The sequence below is a fragment of the Primulina eburnea genome, chromosome 16 (genome assembly GCF_022965805.1).
Source record: "Primulina eburnea isolate SZY01 chromosome 16, ASM2296580v1, whole genome shotgun sequence".
NCBI classification, from domain to species: domain Eukaryota; kingdom Viridiplantae; phylum Streptophyta; class Magnoliopsida; order Lamiales; family Gesneriaceae; genus Primulina; species Primulina eburnea.
In genome coordinates this window covers 18,568,251-18,591,746 of record NC_133116.1, presented here as the reverse complement: position 1 = coordinate 18,591,746, position 23,496 = coordinate 18,568,251, and the positions used below count along the sequence as shown (strand labels likewise).

The window sequence follows — 23,496 nt, the reverse complement described above, 5'->3', positions numbered from 1 at the left end:
ACTTAATGAATATTTAGAAACATCGGAGGAGGAGAATGAAGAAAATGTTGATTGAGTCCGATGATGAGAGGATCATGGATGTAGTAGATGGTGCATATGTAGATGATTTGGAAGGTTAGTTATGTTTAGTCTACTACTTGTTCTAATGATGGATAATTGATTGAAACTTTGAAAATTTAAACTTAGTTTTTTGGTAAAAAAAAAATATATTACTTGGTTAGCATAATAACATTAATATAATGATGAATCTTTATTAATTGCACATTATCTAGATGATATTATATTTTGTGCTTAAACATTATTTAATTGCACATTTTACATAAAAATGTTAATATTGCATGATTATCTAAAAATTACTTAAAAAAATCCAACCGCCTGGGCACCGCCCAGGCGGCCGAGGCGGTAGGCGGTCACCGACCGCTCTGCCACCGCCTCCCGCCATTTACAACCTTGTCGATAGGCCACCTTTCCTACATTTTTGATCTCCTTAAAGGGCCATAAAACTTGGCTGCCAACTTCTGAAAGACCTGTGTACAAACTGATATTTGTCAATGCAGTCGCAACTTTAAATAAACCATATCCCCCACCTGAAAATGAACCTCCCTTCTACGCCGATTAGCATACTTCGACATATGCTGAGCCCGCTAAAGATTGAATTTTAGCTGCTTCAAAAGCTCATCTCTGTCCCACAGCGCATGTGAGACAGCTATATCACGGTTTCCCCAGGGAGAAAACGGATTATAGCTAGTGGTTTGCGCCCGTATTCCACCTCAGAAGGACATAAACCCGCAGAAGTATGGTAAGAAGTGTTATACTAGAATTTTGCCAAGTGCAACCACTGTGCCAAATTCTTGGTTGCTCCAAACGAGAACACCTCAAGTACGTCTCAATGCACTTATTCTATGCATCACTTGGACATCGGTTTCAGGGTGGTACGCTGTACTCATTTTAAGTTGTGTGCCTTGTGGACAAAAAAGTTCTGACCAAAAGAAACTCATAAACACAGGATCTTTGTCACTCACGATCGTTTTTGGGATTCCATGTAGCTTCACCACAATCTTAATAAAGAGATCAGCCACTGTACTTGCGGTTTAGGGTGTTTCAGCAAAAGAAAATATCCATATTTGGACAATCTGTCAATCACAACTAAGATTACATCATACCCCTTTGACTTGGGTAGCCCTGTGATGAAATCTGTGGCCTCGTTTTCCCAAATCACCTCCGGAATGGCCAGAGGCTGCAACAACCATGGGGGATGTAGCCTCGTACTCGTGTTTCTGACAAACTTCACAATCTGCACAAACTTACTCACATCTACCTCATTCCCTTCCAAAAATATTGTTTCTAAGTGCCCCGAATGACCCCCTACCATTGTGACCTGGAATTCATTCAACAATTTAGGAACGCACAACGAAGCCTGAGGAACAACCAATCTGCCTCGATGCAATAGACAATCATTGACGATGGAATAAGGCTTTGCTTTTAATGGCTCCCAGGTTCCGATTCTGGTTCCGATTCCCGTTCCGTTCTGGGTCGACTGGTTCCCGTTCCGGTTCCAAGGTATTCCGAACCGCGGACCGGTTCTATAATTTATAGACCTGTTTCGGTTTGGGTCGACCGATTCCGGGTTTTGAATTTTATTATATTTTAATACAACGTTACTTTAATTGATGAGAATTTTTTATTTAGTATTGTGAATGGAAATAATACTGACTAATCATACAAATAAAAATAAAGTAACTTAAACATTGATATTTACAATTGAACATCTCATGATTTATTAAAATATATTTTGAATACTACGGATCTTCGTCGGAGCTTGAAATTCTTCGATCGCTACAACGGTCCTATTCTATTTTCGGCTGCAAACCAATCTTATAGGCATGTTAACATGTAAGTGTTTTTTACTTTAAATTAGTTCTTTGTTCACCAATTATTCTTTCAGTATCCAATGATTCTTCCACATACTGAAAATGCTGATTGGGAAACAGCACCTGAACTTTGAACGGTTGCGATTGTCGCTAACATTGGATAGAGTTGAAAATTTATTTTCCACCAATTAAGAACATCGAAATTCTCTGGAGTTCCAATATATTGGTTTGGATAAATTTGGATTTCATTGTAATTTGTTACTATTACCGATTTTCCTTTGAATTTTTGTCGTTTCAAACTTTGAAAGAAGCGAAGTGCTCTACTTTTTCTTTTGATAATGCATGATATATTTATATTTTATATACACATTTATATCTCCATATAAAGTATATATAAATATATTAATACATTTACACATGAACATTCAATACATGCATAGACATATTGATCTAAGTTAAATAACTATCATTTCAATTCTTAATTAACTTATTAGTTAATTAATTCTAGACCCTCTAGAACTTTTATGAAAAACTTGCACATATTTGTAGTCACTACTACTAGTATTATTATTTAACTAGTAAACTCCAAATTCACTAAATAAATAATTCTGAACTAGTTATAATCCCGATCGACGATCTGACAGCGCCGACGTGCCAATGATACAAATGTTGTTCATATAATGAAAATTGAAAATTTCGAAGATCAAAATTTTGAGAGGCCCAAAGCCTCCGGTTTTGTGAACTCTTCACCAAAACTGTCCGTTCCACTCTCCCTCCTCAATTAGGGGTTACACTAACTTCCATTTCTTTCATCTTATGGAACCAATTTATAAACTCGTTTATAATCATTTTGTTTGATATTCATCAAACTATAGTCGCCAATTTCTACTCCTTGAACTTTGATTTTCTCAACAAGAACACATAATCTGATACTTACATGACCCTTAATGATTGAAGGATATATCTAGCTGTGGGTTCACATCTAAATTTGATTTAGAATAACATGTATTCTTATTCGGACATACCGTAATTAGTTCTGTTCTTTTCATCAACCCCTTGTTCTAGAATGTCAAAACTCATTTCTGATTACATCCATCGGACCATAATAAGAGCGTTTTGTAGCATCGGTCCATGATCCCCTAGGTATCGTTGATTGTGCCTACAAGAACTTTAAGTTATGGTTAACATATAATACGGTCCTTCAACTCATATATCCCGATCGAATTTGCAATCATTGGTATATCGAGAGTTGCATATCAATTCGATGACGATGTGATGCATATTTAAGTACTAACTGTGACATCGTATGTGCAATTAGGAAAAGACATTTCCCTAAACATCTTTCTTGCTCTGGCCAGAAACTCCTTTCATTATTAACTTATCAGATTACATAGGATATCTTCACCCTTAGGCAAACAGTGAATCTTCGGCTACAATCAATTTGCTCATACGTATTTCAAAACTACACCTATTCTCGCCAATTGACGACCCTCAATGGAGTCGTTAAATGGACCAAAGTGCATGCTAGTACGTAGGCCTCTACATTGTCCTGAGTCAAAGTACTAATGTTGTACAACCATAACTGCAGACTATTTCACTCGATAAATGAAAACCAATTAGACAGTTCTCGGGAGGGTTGTTCACTGCATCATCATATGATCAACCATCTATATGAATGGATATCTCTATGCCTTTACTAATTAAACATGACGTTTACATCACAAATGCTAGTTTCAAGTTCAAGTGACCTTTATCCTTATTTTAGGATGCTGATTTGAATAAGAACCTGTTTAAAATATATGGTACATTCCTAATGAGTTTCATGGTCTTACTTTGAGAGGCAGACCTCATGGTACCTATTATATATTCAAGAACTTTATCTATGCAGCTTGCATAGGTATACAGATCAAGTGAATGTCATAATTGGATAAAATAGTAAAATATTATTAAAATAAAGATTGTTTTTTCATTAGAGTCAATAAATCCCAAGTGACAAGTTGGTTCACTGGGCACCTACTATAGCAACTACCACCACCAGTACAAGCGACACTCTCTGCTTTCTCCTACTATTTACAGTCTCCCTGCCTTGTGCTTTGATCATCTACTCCATTAATGTTCTCAAATCCCCACCGTTCGAGAGCTCTATCGATCTTCTCCAATTTGCCCTGCTTCTGTAGCATATTTTCTTGCAACCCACTCACTGGCCTCTCCATGGCTTCGAATTTCGCTTTTTCTCGTGTGCTGGCTGTAACGCCCTTACTTGAGACGCTACTAAACAGACTAATAAGAATGCAAAATTAAACTTGATAACGACAATTAAAAAGCGAAAACCAAATAACTTAATTATCTTGTAAACCAAATGAAATCATAACAATAATCTCAGTCTAAAACGTTAATACAACCATATTTAAAACATAATCCTGCACGAGAATATGATAAACCAAATAAAACCTCTACTGTCCTGGCCGTCTGAACCCAACTGTTTTAGCCACTGTCCTGGCCGTCTGAACCGTCCAACCTAAGACCTGCCTCGTGGAATGGGGTGCCCAAGATGAAAACAAAGACGTGAGCGAAAATCGTCCAATACGAGAATGTACGAGTATACAAACAGATAAGATGTATGTGAAATGCAATATGCTCGGATATGAAGGATCAAGTCAAGAATCTCATGCTCAGTCTAGATGCGCTTGATTGTGTAGTCTCCGATCTGCCCTAGGCATGTCTCCCACACTCATCATCAAGACCTGGACCTACAATGTCCAAGGTCATCAGAGACCGTGGGATGCGTCATTCACTGTAGCTCTCGATGCCCAACCGTCCACAATACAGAACAGGGTTGAGCTATCCCAACAAACGATGTATATCTCAAAAGATATCAGGCCCAACATTTCATGTCATGCATAATAGGCCAAAACAGTAAAACATTTATCATGCAAAAGATAAATATGCAGCATATAAGTGTATACTATGCTTGAATATCTCAGTTAGTACATCACATAACTCACTAAAACAATCTGACAGAAAGCTTACTCGTCTGAATCTAGACAATACCAACATAATGAAATCACTATTAAGCCAGATAATGAATTACTGAACATGCTTCAAAGTTCTTCCTAATGATCCTTAAATCATTATTTAAGGCTTTAGGATTATACCGTCGTCAGCCCGTTGATGATGTCTTGATCCACGTCCCCCTCACCGACCCCTCCTCGAGTCGACACTAGTTCCAAAACATCTCGACACCAAATTGCGTTAGAAACTGGCTAGAAAACCTGAAGTATATGGCTAGAATTTGAGAGAGAGTAGCTGAAAGAAGTGATGTAGGAAACAAATGAAATCAGCTTTCATTTATAGGCGGCATCCGGACTAGTTCAGAAGATTCAAAATCATTCTTATCAGCCACGTGTTAGAATCAACACGATTTAAACAATAACATCATGCGATAGAGAAAAACTGGCTCTGATACCACTATTGGAGTACCGTTTTCTCGCACACAAGGCGCAACGGAATTTTAAAATTTTAGTTTCGATGTTCAAAACATTTCTTGGGTATCTCCGACTATTCTGATTTTTATGTGAATGTAGCATTCTTGTAATTCCATACGAACAGATATCCCATTTGATCGTCTAATCGGGTCTACGATCGAAGATTGAATTCTTTGTTTAGTTCGCATTAGAAATTTTAAACAATTTTGCGTCGAGACTAGTTGCCTGAATTCTAGAGACTCTGCATCCGTAAAATTTTTATTCAAAAATTTTATTATGGCCGAAAATTCCGAGGAGGAGAGGGGGAAAAACTTTTTGATGGTCAGGAGGCCAAAATCCGTGTGTAAAACTTGTGATATTTCATATGACCCTCAATGAAATATTTATAAGTTTGATTCCTGATTACGTCAAGAATTCCATTCATATTATGATTCATAATCCTAATCCCATGATTCTCAATGAAATATTTATAAGCTTTGATTCCTGATCATATTAGGATTCATAATCCTAATCTCATTAGGATTTTTATTTTCATTAAGTAAATAAAATTATATGTTTTATATATATAAAACATATTATATGTATAAAACATATATACGAATGTAAAATTAAATAACCATTCTTTAATTTCTTATTTAATTAATCAATTTTAGAACCCTATAGTATATATCATGAGAATGATGTACATATATTATTCACCAATATCAACATTATTATTTAATCAGTAGATTCTAAATTTATTAAAAAATAATTTTGAACACTTTATAACCCGATCGACTATCTGACAACACCGATGTACCGAGAGTACAAATCTATTTTTGGCTGAAATTTCGTAGATCAAAATTTTCACCGATCTAATTTTGGCCGCCGTCAATTTTTGCAACTCCTTCGCCAAAATAGGCAATTCCATTCTTCTCACAAAATTAGTAGTTAAGCTAACTTCCACATATTTCCGTCATACGGAATTCACTTGTAAACTCCTTGAAAAGCAATCTGTTATTTTGATGTTTCATCAAGTTACAGTCGCCAAATTCAACTCCTTGATCTTAACTATCTCAACGGGAACACATAATCCGATGCTTATGTGATCTTCAATAGTATACAACTAGCCGTGATTTCATAACTTCATGTTATTCAGAATAACATTTATTCTTATTCGGGTTTACCCCAATTAGCCTCATTCTTTTCATCAACACCTTGATCAAGAATGTCGGAACTCAAGTTTGATTGCACCAATCGAATCACGGTAAGAGCGTCTAGTAACATCGCCCCATGATCCCTAGGTATCAGTGATAGTGCCTACAATAACCTTAAGCTAAATGGTTAACGTACAATACGGATTTTTCGACTCATATATCCCGATCTAACCTGCAACATTGATTTATCGAGAGTTGCAAATGAATTCGATAACGATTTGATATATCTTTGAGTAATTATAGTGACATCGTATTTGCAACTAGAAAACACATTTTCCTAATGCACATGTCTTGCTCTAGCTTGAGATTTCTTGCACTATTAACTCATCAGATCACATAGGATATCTTCACTAGTAGACAAATGGTGAATCCCCGACTACAATGCATTTGCTCATATGTATTTCGAAACTACACCCAACCTCGCCTCCTGAGGTCCATCGATAGAGTCAGTAAACGGATCAAATTGCATGCTAGTCCGTAGAGTAGAGCCTCTACGTTGTCCGGGTCAAAGGACTAATGGTGTTCAACCATTTCCACTCGATAAATGATAACCACTTGGACAGTTTAAGAGAAAGTTGTTCAGTGCATCATCTGTATGAATAGATATCTCCATACCCTTATCAATTACATATGACATTTATATCACAGATGTTAGTCTCAAGTTCAATCGACCTTTATCTTTATTTTAGGTGGCAGATTTAATTAGAAACCTGTTTAGACAATACGATACACTTTTTAATGAGTTTTATGATCTTACGTTATTATATTCAAGAGTATGGGTATACAGGTAACTTAATGTCATAATTAGAATAATTGTAAAATATTATTAAAATAAAGATTGTTTTTACATAAAAGTTAATAAACCCAAGTCATATGTCGGCTCGCTGGGCACTTACTCTAACATATGCTCGAAGAATAATTCCTCCGGTATCTCCCTTTTCCTCGGATGGGGTCATTCTGAAGAGGATCTGGATTACTAGGAGACTTCTCCAGTCCTGACCATCTGCAGAAGAGTTCTCTGTACTTTAGAAGGTCCCCCCTGGTCTACAGAAATTAAAAATCTCCTTTTTCCTGCTGACCAGCCATTTGTTGCCTGTGCAGACACTGTCATTAGTGTGAGAATTTATGTAAAAACCTCAAATTTTATTAAGCAACTTAGGGGAGTATTTATTTTCTTACATATTTGTAAGAACTGATCTTTATTAGTGTCTGTACATCCCTTCTCTACATAGCTCCACAATATCCACTTGCATGGAATTATTCATTGTGTTCTCTTTGATCTTTAGGTAGGAAAAATTTCTAAAGCTCTGGAAATCAGTGACATGATGAAAGTGGCAGGCATAAAGCATAACATGAAGACTTATTCCATGTTGATCAATGGATTTATGAAACTGGAAGATTGGGCTAATGTTTTCTCAATTTTTGAAGATGTGGTCAGAGATGGATTAAAACCAGATGTCATTCTTTACAATAACATCATTACAGCATTTTGTGGCATGGGTAATGTAGAACGTGCAATTCGCACTGTTGAAGAAATGAAAAGGGTGAGACATCAACCCTCTACAAGGACATTTATGCCCATAATTCTAACTTTTGCAAGAGCAGGAGAAACGAGAAAAGCTTTAGAGGTTTTTGATTTGATGAGGAGGAGCGGCTGTATTCCGATTGTGCACACATATAATGCTCTTATTCTTGGCCTTGTCAAGAAACGTCAGGTACATCATTTATGAAAAAGGCATTTTTAATCTCTTTACTTCAATGTTAATGTGTCGTTACAGTACATTAGTTCTATTGTAATTAAAATTTGTGTACCATATATTCTTCGTTGTTTCATGTGTTCTAGTTCGCATTTTCCTTTTGACCAGAAAGATTGAATCTGCTAACTCAGACTTGTAACTTTTTTATAAGTGGTTATCTATTTATGATTATATATTACTTGCAGATGGAGAAGGCTGTGGCTATTTTAGAAGAAATGTTGCTTGCAAGCATTAGTCCCAATGAGCACACATACACAACCATTATGAATGGTTACGCGTCATTGGGAGATACTGGAAACACTTTCAAATACTTCTCTAAACTAAAAAGTGAAGGGCTTGAGCTTGATGTATACACTTACGAGGCTTTACTCAAGGCATGCTGTAAAGCAGGCAGGATGCAAAGTGCTTTAGCAGTGACGAAAGAGATGAGAATTCGAAATATCCCAAGGAACACATATATTTACAACATATTAATTGATGGGTATGATTAATCTACATTTTTATGCGCTATATTTCAACATCTGCTTGAAACTTCATATATTCGTTAAGTTGCTCATGCACGTCTATTCTTGATTTCGTTGTTTTTGTTCAACGCAGATGGGCTCGCCGAGGTGATGTTTGGGAGGCTGCAGATCTGATGCAGCAAATGAGGCAAGAAGGGGTACAGCCAGATATCCATACTTTTACATCTTTTATAAATGCTTGTTGCAAGGCCGGAGATATGCTGGTAAGTTTTTTGCTTATATGTGCTCTGTACAGCCACTATCATATACGGCGACCATAAGTTGCTATATCACGTTGCTAACCTTTTCTGGTGTTACATCTGGAATTTCACAAATTGGCAGTGTTACATCTGGGAAATTCACACTTTGGTAGCAGCGTTGATGATGTACCAAATAAGAACCTGCAATGTAGAGGCCACCTTTTTAATGCTTTGAGAGATGCATAGAATTATCGACAATGAGAATTATGTTAAAGCCGATTTCTTAGAGAATGAAATTAGTCAGGTAACTTAAAAGCTCTCGCAGTGGAGTAAATAGGTCAGGCTTGAAACTATTGGTAGTTGAAGATTTGCAGATGGCGTTAAGATCTAAATCGTGATGTCTTTCATCACATTGGAAATAAAATGCGGGGAAATATTCCATGTATTTGCCACAATGTGTCCATAACCTACAGTTTGACTGCAAGCACTAGTGGCTTGTGTTTTCAAGCGTAATTTGAAAAACCGGTGTGTTGTACTCTTGAAGATTTCTCACACCTTATCATGACCAGGGTCTTGAGGTGTTAGTGTGCTAGTACCCTAACTGTTAATTATAAATACCACCTTAATAAGTTGTGCCAAGTAATAACTAAATCGCAGAGAGAGAAATAATACTGTTAAGAGTTATGCAGTTGCTGTCATACGAATCAATTATGTGCGAGATCACTTTTAAACCTAAAAGAGAAATAGGAAATGAGGTTTCTCCTTGATTTTCACTAAAACACGAGCTTTCCAATGTCCCAGAATATTACAGAACCATAATTTATGATGTTCCTGTATTAGAGCTACACATGTGAGGACTCGCCCAATGTGATATCTGCCATTCAGTTTGACGTCCTGTCATTGAACTTTGTGCTAATCTATGATGACATTTGATTAATCATTTCTTAGCAGAAATTGTTGAAAGAAATCAAGCAGTAGCCATGAAGTTGAGGAAAAACTCAAAAGAACTCATTAATTACAATACAAGATGCTTAAATAAATGGATTAAATGGGCTACAATGTTTCCTACAATTCTGGGCTATGCAATGACCTAATTATACACCTAACAAAAATAAAAAAAACATCATTTTTATCTTTTTACTTTTCTACAATTGTAATAGTAAACTATGTCTAGATGATGGGCATTATTCTATGAATATCTTGTTTATGAGAGTTGGTGAGCTAAGACAGCTGAGCTCATGAGCTTAATGAATCTGTTGGAGTAAGGCTTGACTTGGGCTAAAACTTTGGCAAGCTTTTAATTCGTGCTTGATATATCACAATTCAAAATTTCATGTTGTCTAATGAATTATTTATTGTTTATATCAATGTATTGAATATGTGGTGTATTATATGTTTATTGAAAATATAATCTTTAAAATTCAATTTTTCATGTCCAATGTGCACTTTCCTTATATAAGCTCAAATTTAACATGTGCAACTATAAATTGGCAGAATGAGTTTGAGTTTCATAATTCATTCGAGTTTAAACTTGATCATAAAAATTTTAGGCCATTCACTTGGGTGGTTTGCAATCCCGATTATGCAACCAACGGACCATGATGTGCCTTCTGTTGCGGGTCAATTACAAAAAGAAAAGGAAGAACATGGAGAAATAAAGAAATCTAGAACACTAAATTGTGTAGTATCTCAGCATTACAAAACAATTTCTCTTTCTTTTCCATACTTCAGAATATTTGAGACTGTATCATGAGCTAGAATTTAGACTTCAATATGCAGCTAAATTCGAAATAATGTATCTGATAATTATAGATTGACCTCTGAAGTATGTTAAAATTATTACCCGACAACGAATCAAATTGGCGTACATTCTTCTTGCAGTTTTTTGTTGGAGCTATATTTTCTAGAGATGTATCCCGTCAACTTGGTATGTTTTGCTGTAAGTGGAAACTTTATATTCTGTCTGCAGAGAGCAATGAAAACGTTAGAAGAGATGGAAGCACTTGGAGTGAAGGCCAACATCAAAACCTATACAACACTAATACACGGCTGGTCGCGAGCATCTCTCCCTGAGAAGGCTTTAAAATGCTTCAAAGAGATGAAAGGTGCCGGATTAACACCAGACAAAGCTGTGTATCATTGTCTAATGACATCTTTATTATCTAGAGCAACTGTCGCTGAAGATTACATTTATAAAGGAATTCTTGGCATATGTGAAGAAATGGTAAATTCTGGATTAACTGTCGATATGGGAACTGCAGTTCACTGGTCAAAATGTTTAGGCAAAATGGAATGGGGTGGTGCTGGAATTACTGAGGCCCTTCAAAAGACATTCCCTCCCGACTGGAATTCCCACAAAACTCTCGATGCTATTTCTGGTACTGATGAAGATTATGGTGGTACATTAGATAACAGCGATTCAGATGGTGAGGATGCAAGGTTTCAGTTTTAACTTGATTGTATAGGTGTGTTGTTTCTTGCACATTCTTTGTTCTGGGTGTAGCTTTCATGATATTATATTTGTCAGATGTAGGTCTCCTTTCGAGTTCTTAGTTGTAAATATAATCTCGATATATTTCGAGTTTTTATAGCCACTCACTTCCGTGTAAAAGATACGTACACAGTAGTCTAATGGAGAAATATTTGCAATAATTTCTGGGTTCTTTCTTTCAAGTGTCCCCATTTGGTAGTGATGTAAAGTGAGATAAAAATGGAATAACTCCATCTGACAACATAATCCTCGCCTAGCTTTCATGAGCCCATGGAAGCTGAAAACGAAATATCGGTTAGCAGATGTCGGGGTTTCAGCTGGCGTGTTCCCTCAAGATCTTTACGTTAGACAAAGATATTGGGATTTCACCTGGCTTATTCATTTTGATGCTTAAGTCAGATGGAAGATAAGAGAAAGGAAAAATGACGGGGAAATATATAAGAAAAATGTTTTTAGTGTTTTCTTTATCACTGTGTCTGCATAGTGTTGGCCTGTTGGGGGCCGAAAAAGAGTACGCATGTATATTCAATTACTCTAGGAGGCATCACTTTTGTTGAGTGGATGTCTGAAGGCTTTTTCGATGTTTATTATGTGTGGATATAATTACGTTTTGTTCCAAGGGGTGTTACGGTATCATTATTTTATATTATGCAACTGAATGGTTTCAGTATGATAAATGCTTTCTCCAACGTTTTACTACAATAGCACTCCTCTTCCTGTTGCACCAAATCCCTGTCCAATCTGGTGCAGTCATTTTTTAATATAATTATTTATTTTTATTAATTATGAATAATGTATAGATAATAATTTTTTAATAAATAAATATTAAACATAAAAAATTTACCCAAACCAACACATAAATTTACGCTGACTTTCTACATGTAAAAAAACATTGTTTAAACTTCTTAAAACAATAAAAATGACAAAAATACTCTTATATTTGTTGAATTTAATTGATTGATTAACGGAGCCAAAAATGGTAGCCTAGGTAACATTATTTCGAATATATAAAATTATTATTAATGTCTGATTAAATGTTTGGAGAGGATTAATTTTATCAAATAACATGGATCCGAACACAGATTCCAAATTAATTATTTGAATAACTTTGAAACAAGAAGATCTAACCAAGGTTAGATATCAAGATGTTAGAATCGGTTATTGACTAAGGAGTGTTTAGAAGGGGGGTTGAATAAACACTTCTAGGAATTTAAATGTTTTTCGAAAAAGGTAGTTCAGTTTTGTTACAAACTGAACTAAGTATCCCGTCGGTCAATATCAATCAGTTAAACTGAATAAGCAGTTGCGGAAAATAAACTGATTGAAAGATATAATATCTAACTGGAAATAAAAAGCTGAAGTAAAGACAACACAATATGTTTCTGGATGTTCGGAGAATTGAATAACTCCTACGTCACCCCTTCTATCACAAGGATAGGATATTCACTAAAAGACTTTAATCGAGTACAACGCTTGTACAGACCCTCTTCAGTTAGGACTTATCTATTGCCTGAACTGAAACACTTAGTATAATACAATGATCTCTGTAAGTAACTGAACTTAGCACTTATCGAATTATCAATATTTCAGAGTGCTAGTTTGCTCAATGTGTAGCCTTGATTGCTACGAATAGATCTGATAAGTGTGAGCTGAGATTTTGACAGAGTAATGGCAAGTTTGAGATTGGTCAATCGTATTTTTTGTCAACTGCTCTTTTGTCATATTTATAGACTTTATCTTTCAACGGTAATTTTGAATTCTCGTATCCGTTGATTGCCACCTTATCATTTCTTGGACAATGTTCTTGATTGCCGCTTCATCATTTATTGTAAGACGGCGTATTAATCTCAATAGCCGAAATACGTTGTTCTATGCAGTGCGGCTTTCCATATTCAGTTGCTTATTGATATGTCTTTTTGTCTGTTGAATGATCTTTCCCGAGGTATCTTCAGTTGAGAAGCTTTAATGTTTTCGGCTGAATGTTTTAACTGATCTGTTCTCAACTGATCAGTTTGTGTCAACTGATTTCAGTTGAATGTCTAGCTGCCGAATTTGCTTTCATGTATTAGTTGATTTGATCGATTGGTTTATGTTTTGTCAAACTCCAGAATTTAGTTTCCAACAATTTCCCCCTTTATGGTGTTTGACAAAACCAAGAGATTTAACTCAGCTCTTTGTTGATAATAGATTATGCAACTGAATCGTAGAATATCTGGGTTTCTTGTAGATAATATAGAAGTCTAAGAAAATGATATCAGTTGATAATAATAGCTAGATTAATTCTTCATCTAATTCTTTAGCATAACTGAATCATAAAATAACTGGTCAAATGATATCAGTTGCTTCAGCTGCTTTCCCCCTTTTTGTCAAATACATCCATCTTGTCAGATAGCTTGCGATCAGTGAGAGGAAAGAACTGTGACAGATGATGACATATTTTCAATAGCAGTAGTCATTGTGACTTGCAGTAGTTCAATTTTCTGAGACACAAGCGATTCCACACTGTTGACGCGTTGGGTAATTAATTCTTGAGTGGCAGTCAGACTGGACATGATACCTCTATTTTTCTGAATATCACCAACTGCAAAAGAGAGAGCGGTAACAGCAGATTGAATATCCTTCAGTCTTTTCAAGGATTCCTGATTATCATCCAACTTCAGACTGTGCGAAAGTTGCGTATTTTGAATTTTGGAGATGGCAGTAATTATTTTACTCATACTGTCCTGCATATGTTGGACTTCTTCAAAAATGAGATCAAAATCTGCTGAAGATGGAGGATTGGATTGTCGAGAAGTGCTTGGTTTACTTGTATCAAGTTCAGAAACAATCAAGGCTTGATCAGTTGAGATTGTTTCAGTAACATTTCGAACTGAAATATCATCAGCAGGGATTTCTGCTTGATCCCGAGGTGGTGAGGAAGGATTTTGTTCAGTTGATGGTGACACAACCTGAACTGATGTCTCTAGGGAATGATCGATTGAGTCATCTGGCATATCAGTTGGTATGACCTGATCAGCAGATTGATCTGGTGGAACAATTTCCACTGAAGGAATAGTGACCTCTGGATTGGTTTGATCAACAATGTGATCAACTTTATCATTCACTGGTGCACTAAGGTGGGATTCCTCTACCACGGCTTGAATTACTTCATCAATATGAGCGAAAGACAGCTCAGCTTCAGTATATATTTGTTGTTCAACAGGTGGTGAAGAAAGCTTATCAGAAATTGGCTCTTCAGTTGGAACAAGAACTAAAGCTGATGATGGTTATGTTGTGTTAGAGGGTGCTTCTTCAACTAGTTCCACATCATCATCTGAATCTTCTTGGTAGACTACTAGTTCTTGATCCAATTCCCAAAATTTAATTCGAGAAAGTAGCCCTATAAGGTCAGTGTCAAGCTGAGTAATTACAGCTTGATCAGCATATGCAGTAGGACCAGTTGGCAAGTAGTTGTTTTTAAGCTTAGCTACAAATTGAGCCAACTTCTTCGCTCTCATCTGATCAAAGAAATAACTTTTCCTCTCTAAGGCTTGAGCAATAGAGGCAGCTTTGACAGTTCGAAGAACAAAGGCGTCCAGCTTGATGAATTTTCTGAGCTCGGACTTTTCCTTCAGTTGCTTGGCAAAAACCTCAGTACGATAGGCTACCCAAGCATCATAGCACTTAGTCTTTGCAGCAGCAAAACTGTTCACTTTTCCCCATACAAGATCAATATGAGTCTGAATCGGGATGGAGGGTCTGGGTTCTACAATCAATTTCCCTTTCCCTTTATCAGTACTCATGATATGAGGAATTTCCAGTCCGGTTCGAGTTGATTCAATTTGTTCTACAAACTTTATTCCTTTGGGTCTGGCAGGTGCTACACCAATTGGTCGAGATATTTGAGTAACAGGAGCTTGGGCCCTAACTGATTTCTTTATGGTACTTACTGAATCAGCTTGTGGAATAATCTGTAGAGGAACTGCTTCTATAGGCTGCTGATCAGTAAAGGAAATCATTTTGTCAGTAGGAATGGATACCTCTGAAGTAGTTTTAACCCTTTGAGTTCTTGGCTTCTTCGCAATTTGAGGTGATGAAGTCTTTTCTGACTCTGATGTACTCAAAATCAACTTCCTTTTGGCAACCTTCAGTTGAGCCAACGTTTTGGTTTTCTTGACTGATTTGGGAGCAGCTAACTGAGTCCCAATTTCCTGTTTGATTCGCACAAATTGAGTAGGAGATATGTCCATTTTGGATTTGATTGGCATCATGTTCTTTGCATTGAACACCTTAAATTTCGACGTCTTCTCAGATTCCTCAGCCACTAAACCTTTTGCTTTCAGCAGATAACTGATTTGAACGGCAAAACCCTTGGATTGTTTAGAAGACAGAAACATATTCTTCAAAACATTAAATATGAGATGCTTCCAGTTAAATTTGTGATTAGCCATTATTACAGTAATGGCCTGAAGTTTCTCCAAAGTTAGGGCAGCAAATGATCCAGCTTTTGCCAAAAGCCCTTTAGCAATTACATCAGCTAGCAATTGAACTTCATGCTTGAGTTCCTTTTTAGGATCAGAAACTTTAATCTTCTGTCCATCAGCAGAGAGAAGGGTTTGCATTTCCTCAATATCAGATGCTTTGACATCCGAAAGTTGTGCCATTCCTTCAGAAGGTAAGAGAAATAAATCACCAAGAGAATCTTCAGAGATGATCAGTAACTGACCATTGATAGTAGAATTGATATTTCCCTCAGAATCAATCACGCCAGAAGAGTAGAAATCCCGAAGTTCTTTGGGATAGATATCCTGAGAGGATTGTCCCAAAAATGTTCTTAGACCAGCAGCTTCAAGTTTCTGAAATACTTTCTGGACTTCAGCATCGCCGAAGGATAAGATAGATCCAAAATTGATGGCCATAGCATTTAGCATGAAGGCGGGAATTTGAGTCGCCATTGATAACTGAAAAATTTCCTGAAAGAAAATTCGAATGATGAGGTAGTTCTTGCTCTAAAGAAAATTTGAAGTAGTCGAAAAGTAAAACTGAAATGAAGCTGGTAATTGTACTAATGTTTGTGACTGTTTGAATTTTTTTGGACACTTGTCAGTCCAGTAAAAATTTTGAGTAAAAATATGTGTACGTGTGCTATAATCGTGTGTGTAAAATAATGAGCGGTTAAAATTGATTCCACGTCATAAATTAAAATTCATCATTAGTTTAGCAGACAGTCACATCATTTGATTTGAAATATAATTGATTAATTAGTTAACTTATATGAGAAGATTAGTGGAAAATTCGACTGGTAGATCAGTTGATAAGACTGGGTTCTTTCAGTCGAGAGTTCACTAACAACTGTCTTCTCAGTTAACTTCTTGAACCATTATTCCCCCTTAATAAATGCATTAACGCAAAATGACGGCAATAGTCGCTAATGATTAAAGTGAGTATGGTGCTCGGCATAGCAATCGTCACAGAGTGAAGTGTCCTTTCGTTTCCCTCTTGGCCTATAAATAAGAGTGAAAGGGTTAGCCAAAATTATCTCAGCAAGTAAGTTTCAAAGATAAGGAAAATGGCAGAAGCTGGAAGCTCAAGCGACGCTCAGTTTACACTGCAGGCCAGGAAGCAGTTCATAGAAGATGAAGTCTTCTACGCTAGCCTTCCTTACTTGGGAGGAGATGCAGGAACTGGAGTTCCTGTATTACTCTGGGCGGGTCTCTTCTTTCAGGCGAAAGGCCCAACTTCGAGAGGTTCGAGAGCTCCTAGAGGTTCCTGCGGGGGTGGACCTTTTTAAAGAGGGTTATCTCTACAAGCTCTTTCTTCTGAAGGAGCTAGAGATCCTCCGCCGCATCGCTGCCTCCCACAATTTCTGCAAAAGCTCTTCCTCAGCACTAGCTGCATGGATGAGTTTGTGGATAATTGCTGTGGAGAAAGAATATGAAATTGTAACCGGCTCCTCTTCTTAATAAAATATTTATTATGTTTTATCGTCTTTGTTCTTTTATTTCTGCCTGCAATGATCTGGAAGAGATATAATCACAAACACTTGCTGACATCAGTTAAGAACTCATAAGAGTAAGCAACTCATTTATATATTCAGTAAAACAGCAATAAAGGTTAACAACAAATTACAACCAATAATTATGTAATCCTGTTATATGATCTAATGACATGCTAACAGTCATCAGTTTTGATAAGTAAACAAATGAACTGATGAAATACTAATTGATAAATAACTAATAAAATTCAAACTGTTATTAACTGATATCTTAAATGTCCTCGGTAAATGTGAGAGTCCATTTAATTGACTTGTGATTCTTCAACTTCTTCAACACCTTTTTCTTATAAATGAGATGATAGTGGTGATAATGTGATCAGTTCAAAACTATTTCAACATGTCTGATTCTGATGCATGCAGTAGCACGCACGTTCATGTGACTGATCAGTCAGCCCCTCGTTTAACTGAAATTAAAAGAAAGATGGAGAAATATGTTTTTCAGAAGGTATTGACAACCTGGGAAAAGATTGATGAGTTGAAGATGGTGAGTGACAGTGGTGTCATTCCTACTCGTGCTCAGGAGAGAAGAGCACTGAAATACCTTGCTCGTTTTGAGGTTAGCCACGTTAATGATTTGGTTGAAGACAAATGTCTTTTAGAAGCAATGCTATGGAAGGAGTGGCATGTTGTTGATAAGATTTCAAAGTCAAGGGCATTTGTTGGAGTTCGAATTTATGAGTTGAATGACTGGGTTAGGGCATGGCTAGATACAGTTGGATCTATGATTTCTTCTGTAAATTGGGAACGTTGGTATTCTTAATGAAATATTATTATCAATTTGTTGTATTCTTATTTTCTGCACTTAATTCTGTTAGTGAAGTTATATCAATTAAACCAAGAATATTTCGGAAATAAGAAAACTTAGCCTCTGGTAACGGTTTTGTGAAGATGTCTGCTGCTTGTTGTTCCGTTGAGACGTATTCTAATCTGATGTTCTTCTTTAGTGCATGATCTCTGATGAAATGATGTCTGACATCTATATGCTTAGTCCTGGAGTGAAGAACTGGATTGTATGCAATAGCTATTGTACTAGTGTTGTCACAGAATATTGGTGATTCCTTTGCATCAACACCATAATCTTTCAGTTGTTGCTGAATCCAGAGTAGTTGGGCACAGCAGCTTCCAGCAGCAAGATATTCTGCTTCAGTTGTGGAAGTTGCTATGGATGTTTGCTTCTTACTGAACCAAGAGATCAGTCTGTCTCCAAGAAACTGACATGATCCACTTGTACTTTTACGATTAAGCTTGCATCCTGCATAATCTGCATCTGAATAGCCAACTAAATTGAAAGATGAGTCTTTAGAGTACCATAAACCAACATTTTCCGTGCCTTTAAGATATCTCAAGATACGTTTGGCCGCAGAAAAATGTGATTGCTTGGGGTTAGCTTGAAATCTTGCACATATACATACAAGCAAACATAATATCAGGGCGACTAGCAGTTAGGTACAATAAAGAACCTATTAAACCTCTGTATAGTGTCGTCTCAACTGATATTCCCCCTTGATCAGTGTCTAATTTAACTGATGAACTCATTGGAGTGCTTGCTGCTGAACAAGATTCCATGCCAAATTTTCTTAGCAATTCCTTGGTATATTTGGTTTGACTAATAAATGTTCCTGAATCCAGTTGCTTCACTTGTAAACCAAGAAAGAATGTCAGCTCACCCATCATGCTCATCTCGAATTTATCCTGCATCAGCTTGGAAAATTTCTTGCATAATTTGGGGTTAGTTGACCCAAAAATAATATCATCAACGTAAATTTGAACAAGTAAGATATGCTCATTTTTCGAGAATTTAAACAAAGTCTTATCAACTGATCCAACAGAAAAATCATGATCAGTTAGGAATTTTGAGAGGGTGTCATACCAAGCCCGTGGAGCTTGTTTGAGACCATATAACGCTTTGTTCAAATAATAAACATGATCAGGGAAATTATGATTGATATAACCTGGAGGTTGTTCAACGTAGACTTCTTCTTGCAATTGGCCATTTAGGAATGCACTTTTCACATCCATTTGATAGACTTTAAAGTTTTTGAAGGATGCATAGGCAAGAAATATTCTGATTGCCTCCAGTCTTGCAACTGGTGCATATGTTTCATCATAATCAATTCCTTCTTCTTGTCTATACCCTTGGGCCACTAGCCTTGCTTTGTTGCGCACAACTGAACCATCTTCGTTCAGTTTGTTTCTGTACACCCATTTTGTACCTATAACAGTTTTAGAAACTGGTCTTGGAACTAAGTTCCAGACATTGTTATGAACAAACTGATTTAGCTCTTCTTGCATTGCATTAATCCAATTAGGATCAGCAAGGGCTTCGGCAGTTTTTGTTGGTTCGATTTGAGATACAAAAGCTGAATGAATAAATAAATTGAGCATCTGATTTCTTGTTCTTACTGGATCAGATGCGTTACCTATTACCAGTTCTGGAGGATGTGATTTCTTCCATCTAAATTCAGCATTGGGTGCTTCACAGCCAGCAAATTCTTCATTAGGTAACTGAATGTTCTCAGTTTCAGTTGGAGCTGATTCAGTTGATAATTGATTTCCATTAGTTTGCTCATTAACTGATTGTCAAGATTTGCTTCCAATTCAGCTGGTTGATCCAATATCTCAGGTTCAGGTGTATGAAAGATATTCTGATTATTACGACTTTCGTCTGAGTCATCATCTTCCAGACTGATATCTGTAAATCGATCAGCTAGCTCAACTTGATCAGTTGGCTTATCGATTAGTGCAGTTTCATCAAAATCAACATGTGCAGATTCTTCAACATTCAAGGTTTTCTTATTAAATACTCTGTAAGCTATGCTAACTGATGAATATCCAAGGAATATTCCTTCTGCTGATTTGACATCGAATGCTTTTAGATAATTTTTACCATTGTTATGAATAAAACATCTACAACCAAATATTTTGAAGTAAGTGATTATGCTTTTTCTTCCATGCCAGATCTCATATGGTGTTTTCATGTGATTTTTATTAATCATTGATCTGTTCTGAGTGTAGCATGCAGTATTTACTGCTTCTGCCCAAAATCTTTGAGAAATACCTGAATCAGCAAGCATCGTTCTAGCAGCTTCCTTAAGAGTCCGATTCCTTCTCTGAGCTACACCGTTTTGCTGAGGTGTTCTTGCTGCTGAGAACTCATGCTTGATTCCAGTATTTTCTAAAAAGTTTGAAAGTGTTTGATTGATGAATTCAGTTCCTCGATCAGATCTGATTCGATCAATCCCAACTGATTTTTCATTTAAAAGTCTTTTGAAGAGTTTAATCAGTTGTGCAGCAGTATGGTCTTTGGATTTGAGAAATATAACCCAAGTAAATCTTGAAAAGTCATCTACGACCACCAAGGTGTATTTCATTCCCCCTAAGCTCATGACTGGTATTGGACCAAAGAGATCCATGTGCAATAATTCTAAGCATCGGGATGAAGATTTACAGCCTTTGTTTTTGAAAGAGGATCGAACTTGTTTTCCATACTGACATGCTGAACAAAGTTTTTCTTTTGAAAAATTTATTTTGGGCAAACCAGTTACAAGTTCATGCTTACTCAGATAGGCAAGAGATTTAAAATTTAAATGATTTAACCGTTTATGCCACAACCAGTTTTGAGATGATTTAGACGCAATAAAGCATACTGGTGTATAAGGTTGATCATTCCAGCTGACTTTGTAAGTGTTTCCACACCTTTTGCCAGTTAGAATAATCTCTTCAGTTGAGTTTTTGACTGAACAAGAGTGTTTGTCAAACTGAACTGAGAATCCATTATCGCATAACTGACTAATGCTTATCAGATTATACTTAAGATTCTCGACTAATAAAATATCATTAATGGTGAAGTTACCATGGATAAGCTTACCCTTACCCACAGTTTTACCTTTGGAATTATCCCCAAAACTGATGTTTGGACCATTGTATTTGACCGGTTGAGACAATAAGTTTGAATCTCCTGTCATGTGTCGTGAACATCCACTGTTCAGATACCATATTGATCCAATGCTTGTTCCTATTGTCTGCAATTAAACACAAAATAAGATTCTGGTACCCTTTTCTATTTGGGTCCAAAGTTGATTAGTCCTTTAGGAATCCAGACTTGAATCAGTCTAACTGACAGTCCTGTTGCTGTATTCCATATGGTCCTTCTCTGTTTGTGCGTGCTTGGTGTATGGTGTGTGGATGATACAACATGTGTTTTGTCCTTTTTCAACTGATTGTTCAGCCGATATCTTTTCTGAATTGGCTTACTGTTGTAGTAGTTTGAGTAGCCATATGAATATTTTCTGCTGAGAGTTTTTGGTTGCTGATTCCATGAGTCAGTCTTACCCTTTGGATTATATCCAATTCCACATCTCATGCCTTTATTCATATTCTGAGATGGCTGTTCAATCAGTTTGCTCGACTCTTCTTGATTTTGTACCATAACTGATTTTACAAAGTGAATATATTTCCCTTTGTTCATATTCAGTTTTGGTTGAGTATCTTGGGAAGACAAATCATCTTTACTATAGAATCCTAAACCAGTTTTATCATCAACTGATTTATGAGAATTCTGTATATTAGTTAAAGCTTTAGATGATTTGTTCCAAACTTGAATGAGCTCATTGAGCTTTGTATTTTCAAGCGACAATTTTTGAATCATTGATTGATTCCTGCTTCTTTCATCAGTGAGTTCAGCAATCTCCCTTCTCAGACTCAACATTTCAACTGATTCATCAGTTTTTGTTTTATTGTCTTTGGGATCATCTTGCTTTGCTCTGAGTTTTTCAAATGATAAAGCAAGCTTTTGATACTCACTGACCATGTCATGAAGAGTTGAGATGAGTTCTTCTCGTGTAAAATCAATAGAGCTAAAATCAAATACCTGCTCGCAGCTTGATTGATCTTCTATGTTATCTGCCATTAGACACGTTACTTCTTCCTCATCCTCACTTGAACTGCAAGAGCTTTCTGGATCTGACTCTTCGCTGTCAGTTTCTGCCCATTTGGCTTTGCTGTCTTCAGCTAGGAGTACTTCATGTTTCTTCCTGTAAGGCTTCTTTTCGTCCTTAGATCTCCTTTTGTGCTCATACATTTTCTTCTTTCTCTCAGTTGAGATTTGATTGTCCTTTTTAGGCTTTGGACAGTTGGCAATAAAGTGACCCGATTTGCCACAGTTGAAACATACATTAGACTCTTCTCTGGAGTTGTTTCTTTGATAATTCTTCTGAAAATTTCCTTGATTTTTCCTCATGAATCTTCCAAATTTCTTAATGAATAGAGACATGGCATCGTTGCTCAATTGATCAGCAGTTTTCTCAACTGAACCAGTTGATTCATTTCTAACAGCAGTCAAGGCAGTAGTTGCTGCTGGAGTAGATGGTTCACCTTCTCGAGTTTGAAGTTCAAACTCATATGCTTTTAGATCTGCAAATAAATCATGAAGTTCAACTTTGTTAAGATCTTTGGATTCCCTCATTGCCATAGTTTTGACATCCCATTCTTTGGGAAGTCCTCTGATTATTTTCAACGCTACTTCTTTATTTGTATACACTTTTCCAAGTGCATTTAGTTCGTTGATGATACAGCTTGTTCTTTCATCATACTCATCCATTGTTTCTCCCATCTTCATTCTGATGTTGTCGAACTTCTGCATAGCAACTGAAAGTTTGTTTTCTTTTGTTTGATCATTTCCTTCGCAAAGTTGAATTAACTTTTCCCAAATTTCTTTGGCGGTTTTGCACATTTTGATCTTACTGAACAGTTACTTTGTCCAGTGTCTTATACAATATGTCTTTTGCAACGTTGTCTAGATTTGCCTTTCTCTTGTCCTCTGTAGTCCACTCATCTCGAGGCTTTTCAATTCGGTGAGGTGCCCCTTCAGTAATAGCAACAGCTGTGTTTGCTTTCAAAATTTTCATGGGTCCGTCAGTTATGACGTACCACATGTCATCGTCTTGTGCAGCTAGATGAG

At 36.5% G+C, this 23,496-nt stretch overlaps 1 protein-coding gene across 3 annotated transcripts in view; it reads left to right on the top strand.

Annotated features, from left to right (window-relative positions):
* LOC140816436 (uncharacterized) overlaps positions 1-11,664 on the top strand; it is a 31,124-nt gene extending 19,460 nt beyond the window's left edge. For 2 of the 3 annotated variants that reach the window (XM_073175697.1, XM_073175696.1), the window contains exons 7-10: positions 7,839-8,267; positions 8,495-8,790; positions 8,907-9,036; positions 10,982-11,664. In XM_073175697.1, the coding sequence (XP_073031798.1) occupies positions 7,839-8,267; positions 8,495-8,790; positions 8,907-9,036; positions 10,982-11,464 (1,338 nt within the window). In that variant the 3' untranslated portion in view covers positions 11,465-11,664. The other variant, XM_073175698.1, reaches the window with a different exon arrangement.
* Positions 11,665-23,496: the final 11,832 nt, after the last annotated feature.